Source organism: Pipistrellus hanaki (assembly GCF_964339955.1).
Source record: "Pipistrellus hanaki genome assembly, chromosome: 1".
NCBI classification, from domain to species: domain Eukaryota; kingdom Metazoa; phylum Chordata; class Mammalia; order Chiroptera; family Vespertilionidae; genus Pipistrellus; species Pipistrellus hanaki.
The window spans coordinates 87,257,653-87,278,001 of record NC_140503.1 but is presented as its reverse complement, the minus strand read 5'-3'; the positions used below and the strand labels follow the sequence as shown (position 1 = coordinate 87,278,001).

Here is a 20,349-nt window from a genome sequence, read left to right as displayed (position 1 = left end):
GGATGAAGTTTCCTTTACAGAGAGCAGAATTTTCCCCTTTCACAGTGAAATTGGAACAGTGCTGGGAAAATGGGACAGGTGATTTCAATCAAGAGTCAGGATTGTTTACCCAACCCGGCCCAGGGGGCCCCTAAGGGAGTGGTCGTTTGATACAGGGAAAACTAAATTTTCTGGGACAAGAGGCAACCTCTGCGGGTTGGGGCCTGGGGATCTGCACGTGTGTGCCCTCTGACAGGTGGACATGGGAAGGAGGTGGGCAAAGTGCACCTCCTCGAAGTAGGTCAGAGGGAACTCTGGGTTGGTTTCCCCAGCCCCAAAGGAAGGATGTTTCCAGGTACAGATACTGCCACCTGGGTCTCCTACTGAGCAGGCTGTAGAGGGAGTGGGGCAGGTGTTCACTTTCCACTAGGTTTCTGGGTTTGCAAGACGGAATAGCCGCCAGAGGAGAGAGGGAGCGATCAGGAGGGGGCACAGGGGAGCTAGGGCCGGCCTGGACGCCCTGGCCGGCTGGGGGCAGCCCGAGAGGCGCTCGAAGCCCATGCCGGGCCGCCACCCAATCCACCGCGCCCAGCAGCCAGATAACCCGGGCGTCTTGCTCCTCCAGGGAACACCAGGCAGCGCCAAGCATGTCCTGAGCGTCCCGGGTCCCGAGGCTCCCGGGCTGTCCCCTCCCCCGCCCCGGCCTCCGCAGGGCGCCAGCGCCGGTTTGCTGCAATGCGAACGGCTCTGGCCGCCGGGCCGGAGGGACTGACGGGCTCGGGGGGCGCCAGCGCGGGAGCCCAGCCCACGCCCACCTCTGCTCGCACCCCGGCCGACGCCTCGGTCGCCATAATAACCGGACCCCACCCTCAAGGCCCGCGCAGCCCGGGGTCTCGGGGGCTCCGACCGCCCCGGGTCTCGGGGGCTCGACCGCCCCGGCCGGTGCCGGGGCCGCGGAGGGAGAGGGCACCCGGGATCCCCGCGGCCTCGTGTCGCCGCCCCGCCTCGCTCCGCGGCCGGCAGCCCAGCGCAGAGGCGCCCCCATCCGCCGCGGGGAGGAAAGCCCTCGCGTCCCCGCGACTCCACTTTGCAGAATAAAGTGTCCCCGGGGGGCCCCTGTGTGCCGCACCTGCTCGCGGGCCCCCCCAGTGTCCTCCAGGCTGCGGGGCGCACGCGGCGGCCGGGAGCGGGGCCAGGCGCTCGGGGCGCAGGACATCCCCGAAGGCGGCCGCGCGGGCGGCGGGAGGAGGGGGCGGGGAGGCGGCCGGGCCGGGAGGCGGGGAGTCCGCAGCAGCAGCAGCAGCAGGAGGAGGAGGAGGAGGAGGAGGGAGCCGGAGGGCGGCGGGGAGGCGGAGGAGGGAGGCAAGAAAGTAGCAGAAAGTGAGGCTGGCAACCCGCGGCCAGGAGCCGGGGAGCGGCGGCAGCAGGAAGTCTGAGCCTGAGACCGGCTGACAGACGAGCCAGGGAGGGACCGCGGCGGCGAGAGTGAAAGAGGAAACTGCAGAGGAGGAAGCTCCGCCGCCGCCCGCAGCCAGGCTCCTCCGGCTCCCGCGCCGAGCATCCCCGCGCCGCCCGCCCGCCCCCGGGACCCCGGCCCGCGCCGCCCGCGCCCCCAGCTCAGCGCCCCCCGCCCCACGCGCCCGGCCGCCCGCCCGCGTCTGCCATGGCCCGGGAGAACTGCGAGGGCAGCTCCTCCTGGAAGAAGCAGGCGGAGGACATCAAGAAGATTTTCGAGTTCAAGGAGACCCTCGGAACGTAAGTGGGGGCCCGGGGAGAGGAGGGCGGAGGGGCCGCGGCCGCGGTGCTGAGGCGGCTGAGCTGTCACCCGCGCCGCCGCCGCCGCCGCAGGAACGCCGGTCGCCACGTCCTCGTCCTGGGCTCTCGGCTCTGCCAGCTGCCCGCGCGCCCACCGCGTGGGTCTGCGTCCCGGGGGTGGGCACGGCCACGGGCCGGGAGCTCCGGGCTTCGGGAGGGGAGCCCCGCCGGCCGGGCGGGCAGCTTTGCTCTTCCCCCGACACGGCCGCCCGCTCCGCTGCCTTCTCGTCACGCGTGCCTGTGGGCTGCGATGGTGGATCCTGTGCTTGTTGGCTGTGCGCGCTTGTTCACTGTGTGCAGGGCACACCGTGTGAATGAGAGACGTGGTCGAGCTTCGGTCGCTCCCATGTCTCGTCCTTCCATCACGTATTCTTATAGAATGACCACCTGCACCCACTAGATGTGGGCTGGACTCTGGGCGGCCACGCGGTAGTGGAGGGAAGGATGCCGCCGTGTGCAGGGTCATGTGTGGCCACGCGCGCCGCCCTGAGCCCTGAGCGTGTGTCCATTTCCCAGAGGCTCCGTCCGCCGCACACGCCGGGCGCCTGGCTGCGAGCGGAGGGCTGGGAGCTCGCTGTGCGGGCGGGTGCTCTCCAGGCTGTGCTCGGTTGGAGCCTGGTGGCTGGCTGCGTCTCAAGAAAGAAAGAATCACAAGTCCATGGCAGGAATGCAGCAAGCGTGTGCCACTCTGTTGAGCTACTGTTCCCTTTCTGCCCAGGAGTTGGTTTTTGTTTATTTTGTTTTAAGCGCCAGAGAATGGGGTGGGGAGGCTGGTTGTGAAAGAGAAGCAGGCACTGCTGGATGAATCTGAAGTTCAAGTTGTTTTCTCCCCTCATGTGATCAATATCTGTGGCTGATCAATATCTGTCAGTATATGTTCACACATTGGTGCCACATGAACTGGGCATTTTGCAGGGATTCACGGAGGAGGCGGGGAAGAGAAAAAGGGAGGCGTTTGCGTAGGATAAACAGTGCGCTCTTTCTTTCCTTCCTTTTCCTCTTTGTCTTGGTTTTTATTTGCTCTCCCAGAACCATATTTTGAAACCCGGATCGTCTTTGCTCCACACCCAGGGCCCATTGCTATTGTTTGGTCATTTTCCCTACCTCTGCCCCTCTGTATCTGCAGTGGGTCCCCCAGAGAGAAGTTTGATTTCATTCCCCGCCCTGCTTCTGATTCCTGGGAAAGCACACTTGCTGAGATGGAGAACAGGGTCTCCTAGCTTCCGTGCTTTGCTGCAGGGAGGCACCTGTGGGTGTACTACACCTTCTATCCTTGTTGCAGTGAAAAGAGAATAGACGCAGTCTGTTCATAATGAGGGGTTTGAGGCTGCCTCTCAGCATGGCCAGTTACGGGGTGAGTTTTGGAGAGAATTTTTGAAAATTGCCATTGAGGTTTATTTGGGCATTCAGGGGTTGTGACTCTGAGGTGCTCAGGCTACCAAGAGACTAGAAGCAGCCCTGACTTGTGGCCCCTGCATGTGTTATGTGACTGTGGACCAGGGGGCTGGAGAGAGGAGTCTCTTCATATGAAAATGCGTCCCTTTGTATGGTGTGTCGCCACCTGAGCCCCTCTCATGGTCCCTGGGCCTGCAGCTTCCACGTCGCGTGATGCAGTGTCCCCTAAGTGACTCCTGCTCCCCTGGAGAGCCCACAGCCGCACCTCTGCAGTGGCGGGCTGCAGCCGAGGCTCACTGAGCTGTGGCTTCATTGAGTTGCAGGAGCTGCTTGGGGATGACTGCGGTGCTTCCACCTCTGGGAAGAATGAGATTTGTCTTCTGGTGCAGGAGAGACTGAGAGCTCTTGCCAACAAACCTCTTGGATTCTGGCCATGTTCCCTGTGAAGTTGGGTATGGGTCTCTTTTGGGGTCCCAAAGCTTTGCCTTCAGCTTAAGTAAAAAAAAGGTCTTTGACAAGGAGCTTCCCACTGAGGTCCTATAGTGCTGGCAGGAGTTCTAGAAGGACGAAACAAACAATAAAATGATCAAAACGTCTTTACTCACTGACATAATGATAATAGTAATTGTATGTGACTTTATTAAATGAAATCTATGTAGCAGACATCACACTAGTGCTTACATGTATTATGTCATTTTACTATCATAATAACCTTATGAGGTAGGTATTTACTATTATCCCCAATTGGCAGATAGGAAAACTGAGGCAAGAGAGAGAGAGAGAGAGAGAGAGAGAGAGAGAGAGAGAGTAAGCGACCTGCAAAACATGAGCTAGATACTAAGTGGTGTAGCTGATATTTGAATCTAGGCAGAATCACTCATGATTACCCATACGGGGTTGAGCCACTTTGTGTATTATGTAATGCCAAATGTTTAATTACAATGTGACTTAATTTTAGTATTTGGAAAGCTAATCTTAACATTAATGTAAAGAAAACATAATTGTGGGGCAACCTGCTATCTAAATCTGTAACATTTCAAAGCTTTGGGGTTATCAACATTGTCTCCTCAGACTTTCTAGAACTGGTTTGAAGTTCAGGATGCCTGTTTCACCGTGGGTCTAAATAGAGAGGTAATTTCCAGTCCCTCAGTGTGGATGCTGAGTAATGAAATCTAGCATAAATCAAAGGCATCAACGGTTATGACTGGCATTCATTTCCAAGGTACTCTGCAGGCTCAGTCATTTTGTTTGTCACACCTTCACCATATGCCTTTAAGATCCTGAGGCAGAGAAGCCCTGCCAGGAGCCAGACTGTCAGCTTGCAGTGTTAAAATGCTTTTTCAAATAAAGCATTGTAAAGGCCTGACGCACACTCTGCCAAACTTTGTCATTTGATAGTTGGCTGCCTAACCCAGGTACCTTTCCTTGCAGAATGGAACACTTACTGTTGAAGCTTAAGGGTCTAGCTATTTAGTCTGTGTGGTCCGAGGACCCTTGCTGGAGGGTGAGGCCAAATGGGAGTGAAGACTTGCCCAAGAGGGTGGGAAACAATGCTAAGGAAGCAAAGGGCAACAGAGGGGAAAGGACCGTCTTTGGGGTTTGGGCCTGGGTTAGCAGACACACCTCTGAGTCAGGCCTCACCTGTGGGCTGCAGGATGGCTGACTTTCAGAGGGAGTCCTGGAACCTAACCTTATCTCCTGATAAGGTGGTAAAGACTTAATTACTAGTTATTAATCAGTGACAGGTTTTCAGATCCTTGGCATACTACGAGAGCAGGCAAATGCTGTGTAACAGCAAATTGGGAGTGGTGAACATTTCTGTTGGTGTATTTGCTGAGGCTCTCAGACCACTTCTGCTGTGGATATCTTTTAACAACTTCTTAAACAAGAAAATGAAAACATGGTGTTTGGGGAAGAACACACATGGGAAGAAAGCTTTGGTGTGGTGTCCAGCAAACACCCAGACTCATGGAAGTCCTTCTGTAATTTCCACGTCAGGAACAGCATCTGAATAGAGAAGGCCTTAGCACTTGGCAGGATGCAGAAGGATTCTCCCTCCAATGGGCCCCATTTGCCCTGGAGTGCAGGAACTGGCATGTCCCAGAAAGCAATCTTCATCTCTGCAGGGCACCAATACATGCCTTTCTCAGACTGAACATGCTCCATGGAAATAACTGCTATCTGTAGGGGGCTGGAGCAGGCACCGTGGAGGATGTGAGCCTTGGTTCCTGATCTGGCTCAGCCACTATGGGGTGTGTGGCCTGTGGGCTGATTGGTCATTTGCCTGGCCTCCTCATCTCAAAAACCAGGGAGGCAGGAAAGGTGAGGTGGTTTTCAAGTGTCCTGATGAACCTGAGATTTTTCAGGCTTGTCTGTATAAGGAAGGCGCTTGCTATTGTTCTTCAGGAGTTTTCCATGCATGAGTAGGTACAGCTGATTCCTGTGTAGAAGGGCAGTTTTATGTCCAAGCTAGAAGCAAAGTGAGATGGCTAAGTATAGGAAGTCTTGTCCAACTTACTGTTAGGAGCATCGTGTGTTCCCTTTTTCATTAAATGAGAGCCTGCTGGGTGCTGCTTTAGGAAGGGTACAAATAGAAGTTTCTGTGGGCAAGTACTGTCTTTTCCCACTAGTATAATATTTATATTCTTTATTCTGAAATTGCTCATTCAGTACACCTGTGGAGGACAGATGATTGATTTATCTGAAGGCCCAGATGGAAAAGAGATTCAGCTGTTCTTTCCTATGGGAGAGAGGGAGACTGCAAAGCTACTTGAGGTGGTTTATGTATTTGACTGCCTGGATTTTTAGATAGTATGTATTTTGGGATTATTCTGAATTTCAGAGTCTGGGAGAAGTATTTGAAAGCATATTACCAAGAGGAAAATAAAGATGGGAAGTGCCTAGATTTCTACCCAAGGTTATCCCAGCTGCAGTATTTATTAGAAGCTTGCACCTCCCTTCTTTCTTTTGAAGCATGATATCAATTCAGCTTCGCATACATTTAGAAATATCTATTGCACACCTGCTATATTCTAGGCACTGGGTGGGGGTGTTTGGCACTGAATAAACAGATAAAAATGCCTGCTCTCCTAGAGCTTATTGGTGAGGAAGTCAGAAAATAAAAACTGTGAATAAGTGAAATGCAGATTGTGTTATATAGTATACACGTTAGGGGGAAATAAATCAGGAAAGGGATTTTTGGAGTGGGAGAGATTGCAGCTTGAGGCAGGGAAGCTGGGGATGGCCTCACTGAGGAGCTGGCATTTAAATAAAGATCTGCCAGAGCCATGGGAGAGCTGAAAGTAGAATCTGCCAGTTGGAGGGAACAGCAAAGGCTGAGGGCCTGGTAGTTTTGAGGCCTGGTGTTCAAGGAGCCGTGAATGGTCAGGGGGAGGGGAGCGGGAGCTGAGGTGAGACAGGCATGGCAGTGGAAGGGAAGTGTGGGGGAGCTCAGTAAACCTTATAGATCATAGGAAGGACTGTGTTAGCTCTAAAAACTTGGGGAACATTGGAGGGTTCTGAGCAGAGGAGTAACTTGATGTGACTTAGGTGTGTCCATCATGGCTGTGGTCGCTGTGCTGAGGGACTGGTGGTCTTTAAGGGCGGAAATGGGGAGATTAGTTGGGAGGCCATCTCAGTGATGCAGGGGAGAGATGGTAGTGAGCTAGAACTAGGAGTCCCGATGGAGGTGATGAGAAATAATTGGATTAAGGATCTATTTTGAAAGGAGAGCCAATAGGAATTGCTCTACTTTGAGGTGGATTGGATATGAGATATGAAATTCTCCAAGGATTTTTGGTTGAAAGAATGGTGCCGTTGGTGGTTTGGGTCAGTTTTCCTAAGGGTTTTTTGAGCATCTGTCTGTGCTTTTGGAAGCTCTTGAGTACAGTTTAGAGCAGTGGTTACCAACTTTTCAGACCTCAGGGATCACTAGTGGTCCATGGAACACTGGTTGGCGACCTCTGGTTTAGAGGGTAAGCTCACACCCTTTGGACTTCTGGGCTCCCTTTGTGGGGGCTTGTTGCATTTTAAGGTAAATTTCATTCCTTCCAAGAGCTTGTGTCTGGAAAGGCCTTTTGAAGTATCTCCTCTTCTGTCATAGGGAGAAAGTTGGGATAGGCTAGACATGTTAGCAACTGGAAAAACTACTTAACTTTCTGTGAAAATTCTGGGTTTTGCCTTTGGAATGATCAATCTAAACCACCTTGATGGTAGGCCTAGAACCTGTAACTTTTCACTTGATTGGTGAATTTGAATCCTCCAAATTCTGTGAAAAATAATAAATATAAGAACTCTAGCTACTCTTTTCTTTGATGGGGTATATTATACTGTTTTTGGAGAAGAAAAGCCAATAATTTCTCTTGATTGAAAAGAGATAACAAACTCTAGTGTCCTTATTGAGTAGTAGGGTGGGATTTTGGAAATTGCGTTTTTTGGATGGAGCTTGTCCCCTGAAGGGCTAATGAGGACTGTCTCAGGTAGACATTTCTGGCTCGAATGTGGCAACTGAACGGGCAATAATCAGGCTTGGCAGACATTAGTGTCTTCTCAGGGGGTCAGGGGAGGACTTTAGGGGTTAATTTGTTAGGTCTTTCTCTGGCTGGGTCTCCATAATCCCCTTTCATCTTTCCTTTCCCCCGGATAAATCTCCTTAAATCCCCTCCAGACTCTCTCCTCCTCTCTCTGCTGGGAGGGCTTAGGCAGTGGTCCGGTGGGGGCTTGTCATGGTCAACTTGTACCCAGAGTGGCAGACCCCAGGACCTCAAGCCTCCATCCTTACCCGATTTCACAGGAATCATCAGGGAGCCCACTGTGGACTGATGGTGGCCACCATGAAGCCTGGTGCCCTAGTCAGCTGACCCAAGTTTCTGTTTTGACTCAAGAGGGCCAATTCAGTGCATATGTCTGTTCTAGGAAGATGTGGACTCTGGGAGAGATGTTGTCAGGATCTTTGCCAGTTCATGGGATTATGTCCCCTTTATTTTCTGTGGTGCAGGAGATCTCCTGAACTTACTTACTTACTTACTTACTTATTTATTTATTTATTTATTTATTTATTTATTTATTTTTACTAGATCCTTCTTGATTTAAAAAAAATGTTTATTATGCAGTGTATGAATTATTCAGGCTCCAGGGAGACCAAGAGTAATCTCCAAATGGATACTACAGGCCAAGTTCATTCCATGGCAGACCAAGTTTGTTCCACAATCAGCTGTGTGTTTTGTGCTGTTTTTCCTACTATTTCAGCAGAACTTAGAAACAGAGGGATTCTGTGTCTTGGATAAATCAATCTTGAGGATAAATCTTTAAACCAGAATATTGGCTGCATCCAGGTTGGGAAGGCATCAGGAGGCAATGATTAGAAATAATAGAAAGGTGGTTCCAAACACAACCACTCATAGCTGTAGTGTCTGTAGAGGCTCCTTAATCTTTTCCAGATAAGATGGAGATGGAAGCTGCTGCCCCGTGGGATTCTAGTAAGGGTCCAGTGAAGTGCATGAGTTGCCTGGGACATAATTGGGATTGAGTAAACAGCAACTGTCATCAAATTAGCTACCTTCAAGCAGCTATGGTTGATATTGACTATCTTTGGACATTTAAGGCCAGTACAGTGGGAAAAGCACATCAATGTCTGTTGGAAATTGATTTTGGAAGCTGTTGTTGAGATTTTACAGAATGGTACATATTTAACCTCCTCCCAAATTGTGGTGAGAAACCATCACAAGTCCTCGGCCAGCCAGGGAAGGACAATTTCTGGTTGTTTTCCACAGCACAGTACCGAGCAGCTGAGAATGTAGACTCTGAGGTCACCAGGACATGAATGAAAATTCTGGGTCCACTCCCTCCTAGCTTTAAGGTTTGGGGCAAATTATTTTGCTATTCTCAGCCTCATGTCATCATCTATAAAATAGGATAAGACTAGCACTTAATATAAGGATTGTAGTGAAGATGAAACGAGGGGGGTGGAAACTATTTAGTGCAGTACATGGCCCATGAATATGTCCTCAGTAAATGCTAGTTCTCTCTCATTGGTCTCTGTGGTGCTGGAACACTGCTCCTTGGAGGCCATTTGCTCAGATTTGGATGGTCCATTGAGCCATTCAGCATTTGCTCCCCATAGGAGGGTGATTAGCGCATAGAGTGCTAGCATTAACCAAGGGACTCAGTCTGAAACGTCCTCTGGGCCAGCTCATGTGGTGGAGTGACCTAGTTTGCCATATATCACAGGCTTGTTCTTTCCTCCAGTTATCTCATCAGCTTTGCCTCTGCACTGCTCCTGCACCCTGAGCCAGTGTGTGTGTGTGTGTGTGTGTGTGTGTGTGTGTGTGTGTGTTAATCTGTCCCCATCTACATCAGCTGTGCAAGAGTCTTTTCTAACTGTGTCTTCTCAAGTGGCACAGAGGTCTTGGTGCAGCTGTGGCCCTTCTTCAACTTAAACATGCTTTTTTCTTAAGCAATTCAGTGCTTCTTCTTTGTTTATAAATCAAAATAATGTTTTGATTTATTAAAAGGACTTAAGTAACTTTTTTATAGTATCTTTACATGTGGAGTTTTAAAATCTAGATGTACTGCCGGGACCGGTTTGGCTCAATGGATAGAGCGTCGGCTTGGGGACTGAAGGGTCCTGGGTTTGATTCTGGTCAAGGGCATGTATCTTGGTTGTGGGCAGATCCCCAGTAGGGGGTGTGCAAGAGGCAGCTGATCGATGACTCTCTCTCATCGATGTTTCTAACTCTCTATCTCTCTCCCTTCCTCTCTGTACAAAATCAATAAAATATATTCTTTAAAAAAATAAAATAAAATCTAGATGTACTGAATATGTTTTAGTATTAGCATATTTAAAAATGGCAGCAAATATATGCATACACCACATAAACAGATGTAGCAGTTTGTTTAAAGCCTAACTGGCGTGGTTCAGTGGTTGAATATCCACCTATGAACCAGGAGGTTGTGGTTCAATTCCGGTCAGGGCACATGCCTGGGTTGTAGGCTTGACCCCAGTGGGGGGCGTGCAGGAGGCAGCCAATCAGTGTTTCTCGATCATTATTGATGTTTCTATCTCTCTCTCCCTCTCCCTTCTTTTCACAAATAAATAAAAGAAATATTTTAAAAACAAATATACAAATACACATACAAACACATCCATTTAGGGGACTGTGGATGAGGTGTGAGAGAAGATATCAAAAGATTAATGTCCCAGGTCCCAGGGTGTAGATATGACCTTGGGGAGCTGATGACTGAGCTAGGAGATATCCCTCATCTTGACCTATTTTAGCCCTTTGGATGGCCAAACCTGGTCTTTGGGTCACAGTTTATTGGGACCTCTACAACAGGGTGAGCAGGGCAAGAGGAGGCTCCCAAGCTGAAAGTAGTTGATGCTACTACTTGCTGAGGAGACCTCTCTCTGTCTTTTGTAACCACAGCACACGTCACTGAAATTGCTTTTACACCAAACTGGATTTAGTGCTGTAAATGGTACCTAAAGGTTACACATTCAGTCAAACCTCAGACAGTCCCATTACTGCCTACTTCCTACACAACTTTGTCTTCTCCCATTGTGGCCCACAGTGTTGTAGGGGAAAAAACTCCCCCCAAACAAAACAAAACCCCCAGATCTTTGTAGCTTTAGAAATTGTGTGGGTGGGAGGAAAAGAAGCTGTGCACAGCAGCAGGTCTGGCAGAGAGGTGGAGGCGGCAGACACCCCAGGCGGGGCCAGGATCCTCTGCCATACATAGGGAGGGGCAAAAATAGGTTTACAGTTGTGAGTACATGAAACAGAGTTCATTATTATATTATTATTTATTAATTAGAGGCCTGATGCACCAACATTCATGCAAGAATAGGCTTTCTTTCCCCTGGCTGCTGGCACCCCCTTCACTCTGGCCATCGCCTTCCACCTTCGTTCCAGCTGGCGTCGTCTTCTGCCTTCTGCCTTCGCTCCAGCCCTGCTATTCTCCTGTAGCTCCCTCTATCCCCCACTTTTCCCCTCATAGCAGGTGACCTGCCTCTCCCCATCCACTTTGCACAAGGGTCCAGGCCCGGCCACTGCCATCTTTGTAGTGTCAATTTGCATATTCCCTCCTTATTGGCTGTGGGTGCCACCATTTTTGGCACAGAGTGATGGTCAATTTGCATATCCTGTCTTTATTAGATAGGTCTAGAGACCTGGTGCATGAATTCAGGCACCAGTGGGGTCCCTTGGCTGAAATTGGCTCTCCCACATCCCGAGAGGGGTCCCGGATTGCACGAGGGTGCAGGCCAGGTGGCTGGGAGGGATGTGGGAGGTTGGCCAGCCAGGGAGGGACAGGGGTAGGGGGAAGGCTCCAGGGCATGTCTGGCTCTTCTCGCTCAATCCTGATTGGCTGGACCCCAGCAACAAACTAACCTACCAGGCATGCCTTGGAACCTCTCTTCCCGCCGCCCCTCCCCCCCCCTGTGGTCAGTGCACATCATAGTGAGTGGTTGAGTGGCCTTAGCCTATCATTAGCATATTACCCTTTGATTGGTTGAACAGCTGACAATACAACCAGACACTTAGCATATTATATCTCTTTTATATAGGATTCTTGTATTATTTTCCTACAATCAACTGTAAACCTACCCTTGCCTCTGCCTCGCATGGGCTGACACTTCTTTAACCATGATAAAAATGACTGCTTGACATTAGCCTTAAAGCATTAGAAGATATAAATACCTTTACATAGGCTGAGGGATAGGCATTTATGATGTAAGGGATTTTAAAGAAAGTACATTGTCTCCCACACTTAACTGGGAAGAATTAGTGTTTGAATGAGAGACGGGGTGGGGGGGTGGGAATGGGTAATTCTAGCCTTGGAACTTTGGAGGAACTGAGGAGGCTCAGATGGGCTGCAGATTGGGAAGCTGAAGGCCCAGTGAGGAGAGCACCCCAGGCTTACTGACCTCAGCCATCACAAAACTGGGGCTAGCTGGCCTGGACCCTGGAAGGCCTCAGACAGTCCCACTCTCCTCCCTCTCCCTAGTCCTCAGCTCAGACTGCTCTCAGACACAGGCCAAGGCCGGTAACACTGTAATTCAGCCAGAGCAGGGGCTCAAGGCTGCTCTGGGCCTGAGTAGGGTCCTGACCACCATGAAAATGTTCACTTCTCTAAGAAGATGTCCTTCTAACACTACACTTGAAATGAACTTTTGGAGAAAACCTTGTATAAGTGTTGGTGACAGTCTTTTTCTGGCAGTAATGTATAAGAATGATACTGCTTGGGTTTTTCCTACCTATGTTATCTTGGTCAGTAAAAATGGAGTTTGTGGTCCTAGTAATGATGAAAAAATATAGTTGACTTTTTGTGGTGCTCTTTCAGCTCCTTTGGCACTGGGATATAATATCAAGACCTCACATTTGTGTGTGTATTTTAAAATACGGTAAAAATACACAAGATTTAACATCATAACCATTTTTAAATGTATAGATCAGTGGTATTAAGTTCCATTCACACTATTGTGCAACCCTCACCACCATACACCTCCAGAACCTTTTTTCTTCCCAAAAGGAAACTGACCCCATTAAACACTAACTCCCCATTTCCCCTCCCCTACTTCTTGGCAACCACCATTCTGCTTTCTGTGTCCATGAATTTGACTACTCTGTGTACCTCATATAAATGGAATAATGCACTATTTATTTTTTTGTGTCTGGCTTATTTTATTGAGCATAGTGTCCCCAAGGTTTATCCACGTAATACTACATGTCAGAATCCCCTTCCTTTTTAAGGCAGAATAATATTCCATCCTATGGATAGCACATGTTGTGTTTATTCATTCATCCGTTCATGGACACTTAGAGTTGCTTCTACCTTTTGGCTCTTGTGAATAATGCATCTGTGTATGTGGGCATACAAATCTCATTGGATCTCTGTCTTCAATGTTTTTGGTTATACCCAGAAGTGAAATTTCTGGATCATATGGTAATTCTAGGCTTAATTTTTGAAGTACTTCCATACTGTTTTCCACAGTCGTGTGGTGTTTTGCAGCTTGCAAAATGTTTTTACAGTATGTGCATGATTCATTCTGAGTCTTAGAGCAGCCTGATGAGTGGGCAGCAATTGTCCTCATTTTAGAGATCAGAAAATGGAGGTTCAGTAAGTTAATTGTCTTGGGTGGAAAAGTTGCTAAGTGGCAGATGGAGATGGAAGTCAGTGCTCTTTCTCCCATGTCAAGCTACTACCAGCTGGTTAGCAGAGGGCATAGAGAATACTAACAGGATTAAAAAATATCTCCTCCTTCTGTGGACTTGTCATGGTACCATAAGGAGAGTACTGGAATCAGTTGTGTGCTGGTAAATCAGCTCTGATTTGTAATAATTGCTGAATTCCATGTGTAAATGCTCCCACCTGGAACAATTTCAAGCTACCCATGGTTTAACAATTTTCTGCAAAATTCTTGAATTAGGCTCTTATGAGTGGGTATGAAGTGACACGAACACACCTATGAAGGAAGTAGAGCCAGGAGATCTGAGTTTAGTCCCCGCTTTGTCATTTAGGAACTGTGAAATCCTGGCCTTATCTTCTCTAGGTCCTGATTACCTTGTTTGTGAAATGGGGATAATTATACCTGAATTATACCTGCTTACATCACAGACTCTTTTAAGTCCCAAATGAGATAACTATGTGTAGTAGGCATCATACAAATAGAAGGTATTATTATGTTATAAAGATTACTTTAGCTTTAAAAATACTTCTTTCTCATAAAGGTTAGTATCATGCACCCTTTGAAACCTGGCCATTATCTTTGGGGCATGATTTCCATAGAAGTTGGGCCACAGTCAACTTTGAAAGCATCAACACAAACCCAGCGTTGCACAATATATTTTTTCTGGCTCTATTCAGGTGTATATTGTTTTTATTCCTGGTGTTTAAGTGATTGGTACCTTAAGAAAAACTTTAAAAATATGAAAGCAACATGTCATTCTAGTAGAGAATTTGAAAAATCTGGAAGAGTGCAAGGAAGAGAGTAAATATTGACTAATTGGCTAGACACGTGCTACCAACAGTCCCTCTAGGGCAGTGGTTCTCAACCTTTCTAATGCCATGACCCTTTAATACAGTTCCTCATGTTGTGGTGACCCCCAACCATAAAATTATTTTCGTTGCTACTTCATAACTATAATTTTGCTACTGTTATGAATCGTAATGTAAATATGTGTTTTCCCGTGGTCTCAGCCATCCTGAGACACTGACAAGGTCTATATACCTACAAATTAATATTGCTGCTAATATTAGAACAAATAATAATTATACTTGTTCTTTAGGCTTTTCTCAAACTCTATGCATATATCACAACTGTTAATAACTACTGAAGGTGTATAAGATAACTTTTTGAATTATCAATAATATTCTTTTTATGGTTTCTTTTTTGAAATGTAGAAAAATGATATTGCAAAAGGAAAAATTAAAAGAGAAATATTAAGAATGGAATTTTATCTATAAACCTCAAAACCTAATTATGAAAGTGTGCTTGCCCCCAACCCAACAAAGACTACTAACTATATTAAGTCTAATAGAAGCTGCGATGGCTATAAAATCATGGCTGAAATTTTACTTATAAAATTCTTACTATCCTCATCCTCTTGGCCTCTGGAATTTTAAATGGTAATTGTAATTTATAGCATTATGTTCTTACAGCCTTGGCCCCAATTAAACACACACACACACACACACACACACACTGTAAGCTTACAGCTTCCAATTGCACAACTAGCGATAATCAGATTAATAACTGCATCTAAATGTTTCCAATGGGAAGTAAATGATCCCTAGTAAATAGAAACCCATCTCAAGGTAAGATTATAAAATCTGAAAAAGTGCACTTAAACTATAAGTGAATGTTATACTATGTAGATGCAAAATATTAAATAGTGAGACAGGCAGCAAAACCTGGAATATAATAGCTTACAGGTTAGAAATGATACAGAGTGTTTTTCTTAATAAAGGCCCATAAGACCTTACTCCCTTCCATTTACCTGCCTTTCATTTTGGAGGAAAAAAATTCGGCTTTGATTTTGATCCAAGGTTTGGTCTTGCCCCAGCCCTAATGGACAATTGTTTAGTAAGACAAACACCAACACTGAGGCTCTTAAGAATGAGCCTTCCCAGCACATTGGGACCTCCTTATTCACCCAAAAGGTTGGTCATCAATGTATCCTTTGGACTGATGTATGACCAAAAGGGATGTGTAGACTGAAACGGGGCCACTTACTAACCTGGCAAGCTCGGGGAAGGCCTGTGTAGCAGTAACAGCCTTGCAAACTCAGAGACCTAAAACAACCACAAAGAATTGTCTGAAATTAAAACTTTTTTAAAAAGCAGTTTGTGGCTAGTCATGTCCTAGGCTAGAATCTTCCCTGATAAAAGTCAATCTTTACCTTAACTGGCCCTGTCTATAGTCTTTTGAATCTATAATAACATACCTTTGGAATGTCTTGGTAACTCCTCCTTTTCCAGACCCCTCATGACACAACCAATGCATCAGGGGAGAGACCACAAGTCCTTTTTTTGTTATTGTTCTCATATTAATTATTGACTGTTAATTATTCTGTACCCTCACCTCAGTAAAAGAAATAAGTGACTTTCATTTTACTTGTCATCCATTCCCACAGGTTTCCCTGCTTTGTTTTCTCCCACCTCCCAAATCTATCACCAGTGGACTTCAGGTAACCCACTTGCACCTTCTCTTTTGGTTTTATGCATAAAATAAAGTGCAAAACTGCCATTCTCTGGAGCTTATCTCAGTGCATTGAGATTTTGCTTCCTGGCAATTGTTCACAGTTTGGTTCAAATAAATTCACAAAACCACATACATAAATAGCAACCCAGTCTATGGTATTCTTTTATGGCAACCTGAACAGACTACAAGACTTACAGGCACAAGTCCTGCCTTCTGCCAAATTGCTCACTCTGAAATCTTCAAGTTTTCATCTCTTTAGAACATTGTGTTCACATTCAACTCATTCTTGGGGTTAGAGGGTGAAGTCTTTCTAATATAAATGGAGGCCTGCGAAGCCGTCTCCCTCATCTTGTGGGCCAGGAAACTGAGGTGCTTGGAGCTGAAGTGGCCTGCCCGAGGCCCACAGTTACTCTTAGTTGGTGGAAAGGAACCCGAGAACTGAGCAGAGTACAGGCTCCTGTGATCTCTGCAGGGTGTCAGACCTGAGTCAGGAGCCTATGGGCAGGCTTTCCCGTGCACCAGCGTAGTAGGCCTCCCACACAAGCAGCACCTAGCTCTATGTGACACCCATATGTTTATTGAGTTTGCTGAGTAAAAGAATGGATAAGTGGAACAAAAGATGGAGCACTGGCTTTGATTACAATAATCAAGTTCAAATTCTAACTGTGCCATTCTGAGTTGAGATACTTTGAGCAAATTATATAATCTTCTAGAGTTTCTGTTTTCCCACATTAATGTGGGGATAGCAGTAATTATCTTTCCAGCTTTTTTGTGATGTTTTGTTGCAGAAACAATAAGGGATCTAAATCATGCTACATATTATAGGTGCTAATTAAAGGGACACTGATTTGGTGTTTTAAGTGAATAGGTATTAGGTCTCATTGTGTGATTTCAACTTCATTGAAAAATCTCTTTATTGGATGCCTTGGAGAATACCTTTAGAGAACCATTTCTTTGGCTAATGGCATTTTCTCAAGTACTGTATAAGAAATTAAGCACTATTAGCCACTTTTAGGACAGTGTTGAAGAGTTTATATTTTATTATAATGAGCTTAGAGAAAGATATGGAGAAGATATTTTGAAAGCCATAGGGGTTGGATTAGAATTAAGGAATGTTAGTAGTGTTGATTATGCCAAAGAAGAGATTGGAGGCAGGAAAATCATCCAGAGACATAGCATTCATTTATTTGTGCATTCATTCAACAAACAGCTTTTGAAATCTTACTCTGAGAAATATTGTGAAGGCCTGGTATGTTCTGTCTCAGTGGCTCTGATGACCACACTCATTGTGATTCAGTCAGTCCAGGTGGAAGCCCCAGGTGAGAAGAATGTGACTTGTCTTCTTGTTTGCAGCATCCTTTTTGCAGCCACTCTGTTGCTCAGATGGTTCAGGAGAGGGAGGGGCTAGGCCTTGGCCTAATGGGAGTATGGGTGTGGTGAGCCTCTGAGTCTTCTTTCCAGTCCCAGGCTATTCTGGTGGCTGTCCCCTCTTGTAGAAATTACTGAATGTCTACCCCCTAGGTGTAACCTTATTCTGGGATTGTAGGAATAGGCCATGAGAAGCAGGGACCTCCAGAAGGCTTGGTTCATGCTGAAGGTCTTGCGAGCTGGGTGACTTCAGAAGCTCTCCAGGAAGCTGGAGTCTGGTGGTTGCTGTGTGGGCTCCCAGCTGGCTGGGGTGGGGTAGTATCCAGACAGATCCTAACACTGTGGAAAGCTCCTGGTTTATTGAACACCCAGTGAACCGGGCCCCTTTTGATAAGCCCTGTCTGCCCCATAGGCAAGAGAGAAACTTGAACTACTACTGATGCTAGAAATTTGAATGCGTTTGTCTGGTCTAAGCCATCTGGAGATGTGCCTTCCTTTATTCCCCTCAGGCAATATTTTGAGAATTATGAAACAAAATACACAGCATGTTTTCTTTTAAAAAATTCAGTAGATCGAGAGTCTCCATTCTAGGCATAAGGAAGTATTGATTTGAACAAACAAACAAATCCCTTTCTTCCCCTCAAAAAAACTTAGTTCTTGTCTTTAGGGAACTTTCTAGGGAGAGAGACAAATATGTAATTACAATTCAGTGTGATAGTGCTGCCATGGGGAGGGGGGTATACGATATGGATGCCAAGAAGAGGGGCTCCTGTCAGAACCGGGGCTTAGGGATGGTGAGCTGGGCTATTGCCTAAGAAAGTTCTAGAAATCCTAATTGAAAAAGAGCTTCCTTTCACCCAGCTGTTATGTGGTTCAGTGGTTGAGAACCATGAACCAGGTTCTATTCCCCATCAGGGCACATCACATGCCTGGGCTTGATCCCCAATGTGGGGTGTGCAGGCTGCAGCTCATTGATGATTCTCATCATTGATATTTCTTCTCTCTCTCTCTCTCTCTCTCTCTCTCTCTCTCTCTCTCTCTCCTCTCCTTCTCTCTCTCTCTCTCTCTCTCTCTCTCTCTCTCTCCTCTCCTTCTCTCTCTCTCTCTCTCTCTCTCTCTCTCTCTCAATAAAAACATATTTAAAAAATCAAAATCCCAAATTTCCTCTGAAAGGGGGATGAATTATGTTAAAAAATTTGCCCTCTGAACACTTAGAGAAAATCGGCTATGTATCCATAAACCCACACGGTGATATAGATAGGTGCTGTTTTGTGAGTTTTCAGGAAAGGGGAACAATTTTTAACAGAGGTAACAGAGATGAATCATAGAGCTGGTAGCTGAGGTTTCTCCACCCTGTAGCGTCTCTAGGGAACCACTTCCCAATGGTGGGCCTGTGGTCATTAGCCGGTGGCTGTTGGGCTCTGAGGCATGGCTGGTGCTGTACCAGCTGGGCTTCAGTGGCAGGTGAGAGATGGAGACCCTGGAGTCCTACAGAGATGCTGGCCTCATCCCAACCTTTGTGTCCTGTCGTAGGACCTCCTGCTGCCACCACCCTCCCCACAGTTCTCCAGGGCCCTGTGGAGTCTGGTCTCTTCCCAGGTCTCCCCAGATGTACGCAGCCCACGTAGGCTTCCCTGCCTCTGTTCTTCCATCCTAGACTCGTGCTGCTGAGGGCACTTGTCCCAGGTTTTCCCCTCTGTGACCGTTTACCAACGGCTGGAAGCTCCTTGAGAGCGGGGACATTCCCGCAGAGGCGAGTTCCCCCGTCTCCCACAGCACCTGAGCAATAACAGGTGGAGAGTTTGTCTGGTTCCGTTGGAAAAGCCTTGAGTAATGACATCTTCTCCAAGGCCTCTTAGGAAGCTTGCTTTTCTAAATGTTTTCATTACTGATAAGCACTTCAGAATGCCCCGCCCACATTTTCTTAGCCTGGATTCCGTCTCTCCAAACTGTCACCACTTTCCCCTGTGTGGCTGGCTCGCTCTGTGGATTAGCTGGGGTGAACGTTTAATCTGTGGGGCTTTTCTCTCAGCTGCCTCGGGACTGTGCTCAGAGGAAGCAAACTCGTTGTCAGGCTCCAGATAACGTCCTTCCGCTGCAGGGTGGCCCCGCGGACAGAAAGGATACTGGGTCCTCACGTGCTCCTGGGGGAGGGCGGTCACAGTGGGCCGGGGCCTGCGGCCTCCTGTGCAGCACTGCTCTTCCCCCTTTCCTTCTTGAGATTTTCGTGCTCAAACAAGATTGTTGCAGTCTTGAGATTAGCCACCAAAGCAGTGTCTGGTTGACTTTTTTCAATTTTTCTCTCGCAAGTCAGGCCGTTAGTGACTTCCTTCCTTTTTTTCTGCCTGCTAATATATCTAAAACCCGAGGAGGTCCTCGGCAGTAGTTATCAGCTGCACTCTTTCTCTTCAGGAGATGTGGCATCTGCAGAACTGGAAGAGGGGATGGAGAAATTCCTTGCCATGCCCTGTAGCATTTCCTGATGTTCTCTCCCTTAGAATTTAACAGATTCTTTGTCTCTGTGTTCCAGATTCATTGACTCTGAGATAAAAGTTTTCCTTGTCTAAACTTCTGAGGGAAAAAATGTGCAGTTTCCCCTTTGCCAGCACCTGCTTTCTGAATGTACTGGAATTTCCGAGGAGGTCGCCAAGGCTGGTGTTAGCGGGAAGGTGTGGACGTGGTTTGAAAAAAAAAAAAAAAAAAGAATTAACAGCTACCAATATTTGAATATCTGCTCACCACGAGACACTTGACTGGTTGGCAGGTCATTTATTTTTTATTTTTTATTCCTTACCTGGGCATCGAACCTGCAGTCAAGGTGTGTGCCCTTGACCGGGAATTAAACCAGCAACCCTTTGTTCCATGGGCCGACGCTCTAACCACAACACTGGCCAGGGCTTGGCAGGTCATTTAATCCATTTGCAATGCTGTGAGGAAGGGACTGCTTGACAGCTGTGGAGTGCTGACTAGCCCCAGGTCACACAAGGCACAGTCCAGTGATTTGAACCTAGATCTGCCTGAAGGGGCTACTGGAAGGCGATGTGCAGCTCACAGCTGTGCCGTCTGGTGGAACAGGCTTCTCAGGTGGTGTC

General features: G+C 47.3%; 1 protein-coding gene across 2 annotated transcripts in view; it reads left to right on the top strand.

Moving 5' to 3' along the window:
- Positions 1–1,272: 1,272 nt before the first annotated feature.
- The window catches only part of CAMK1D (calcium/calmodulin dependent protein kinase ID), a 351,213-nt gene continuing 332,136 nt past the window's right edge, over positions 1,273–20,349 (top strand). The window contains exon 1 of one of the 2 annotated variants that reach the window (XM_084876232.1): positions 1,273–1,734. In XM_084876232.1, the coding sequence (XP_084732358.1) occupies positions 1,643–1,734 (92 nt within the window). In that variant the 5' untranslated portion in view covers positions 1,273–1,642. The remainder of the gene's footprint in view (positions 1,735–20,349) is intronic. The other variant, XM_084876231.1, reaches the window with a different exon arrangement.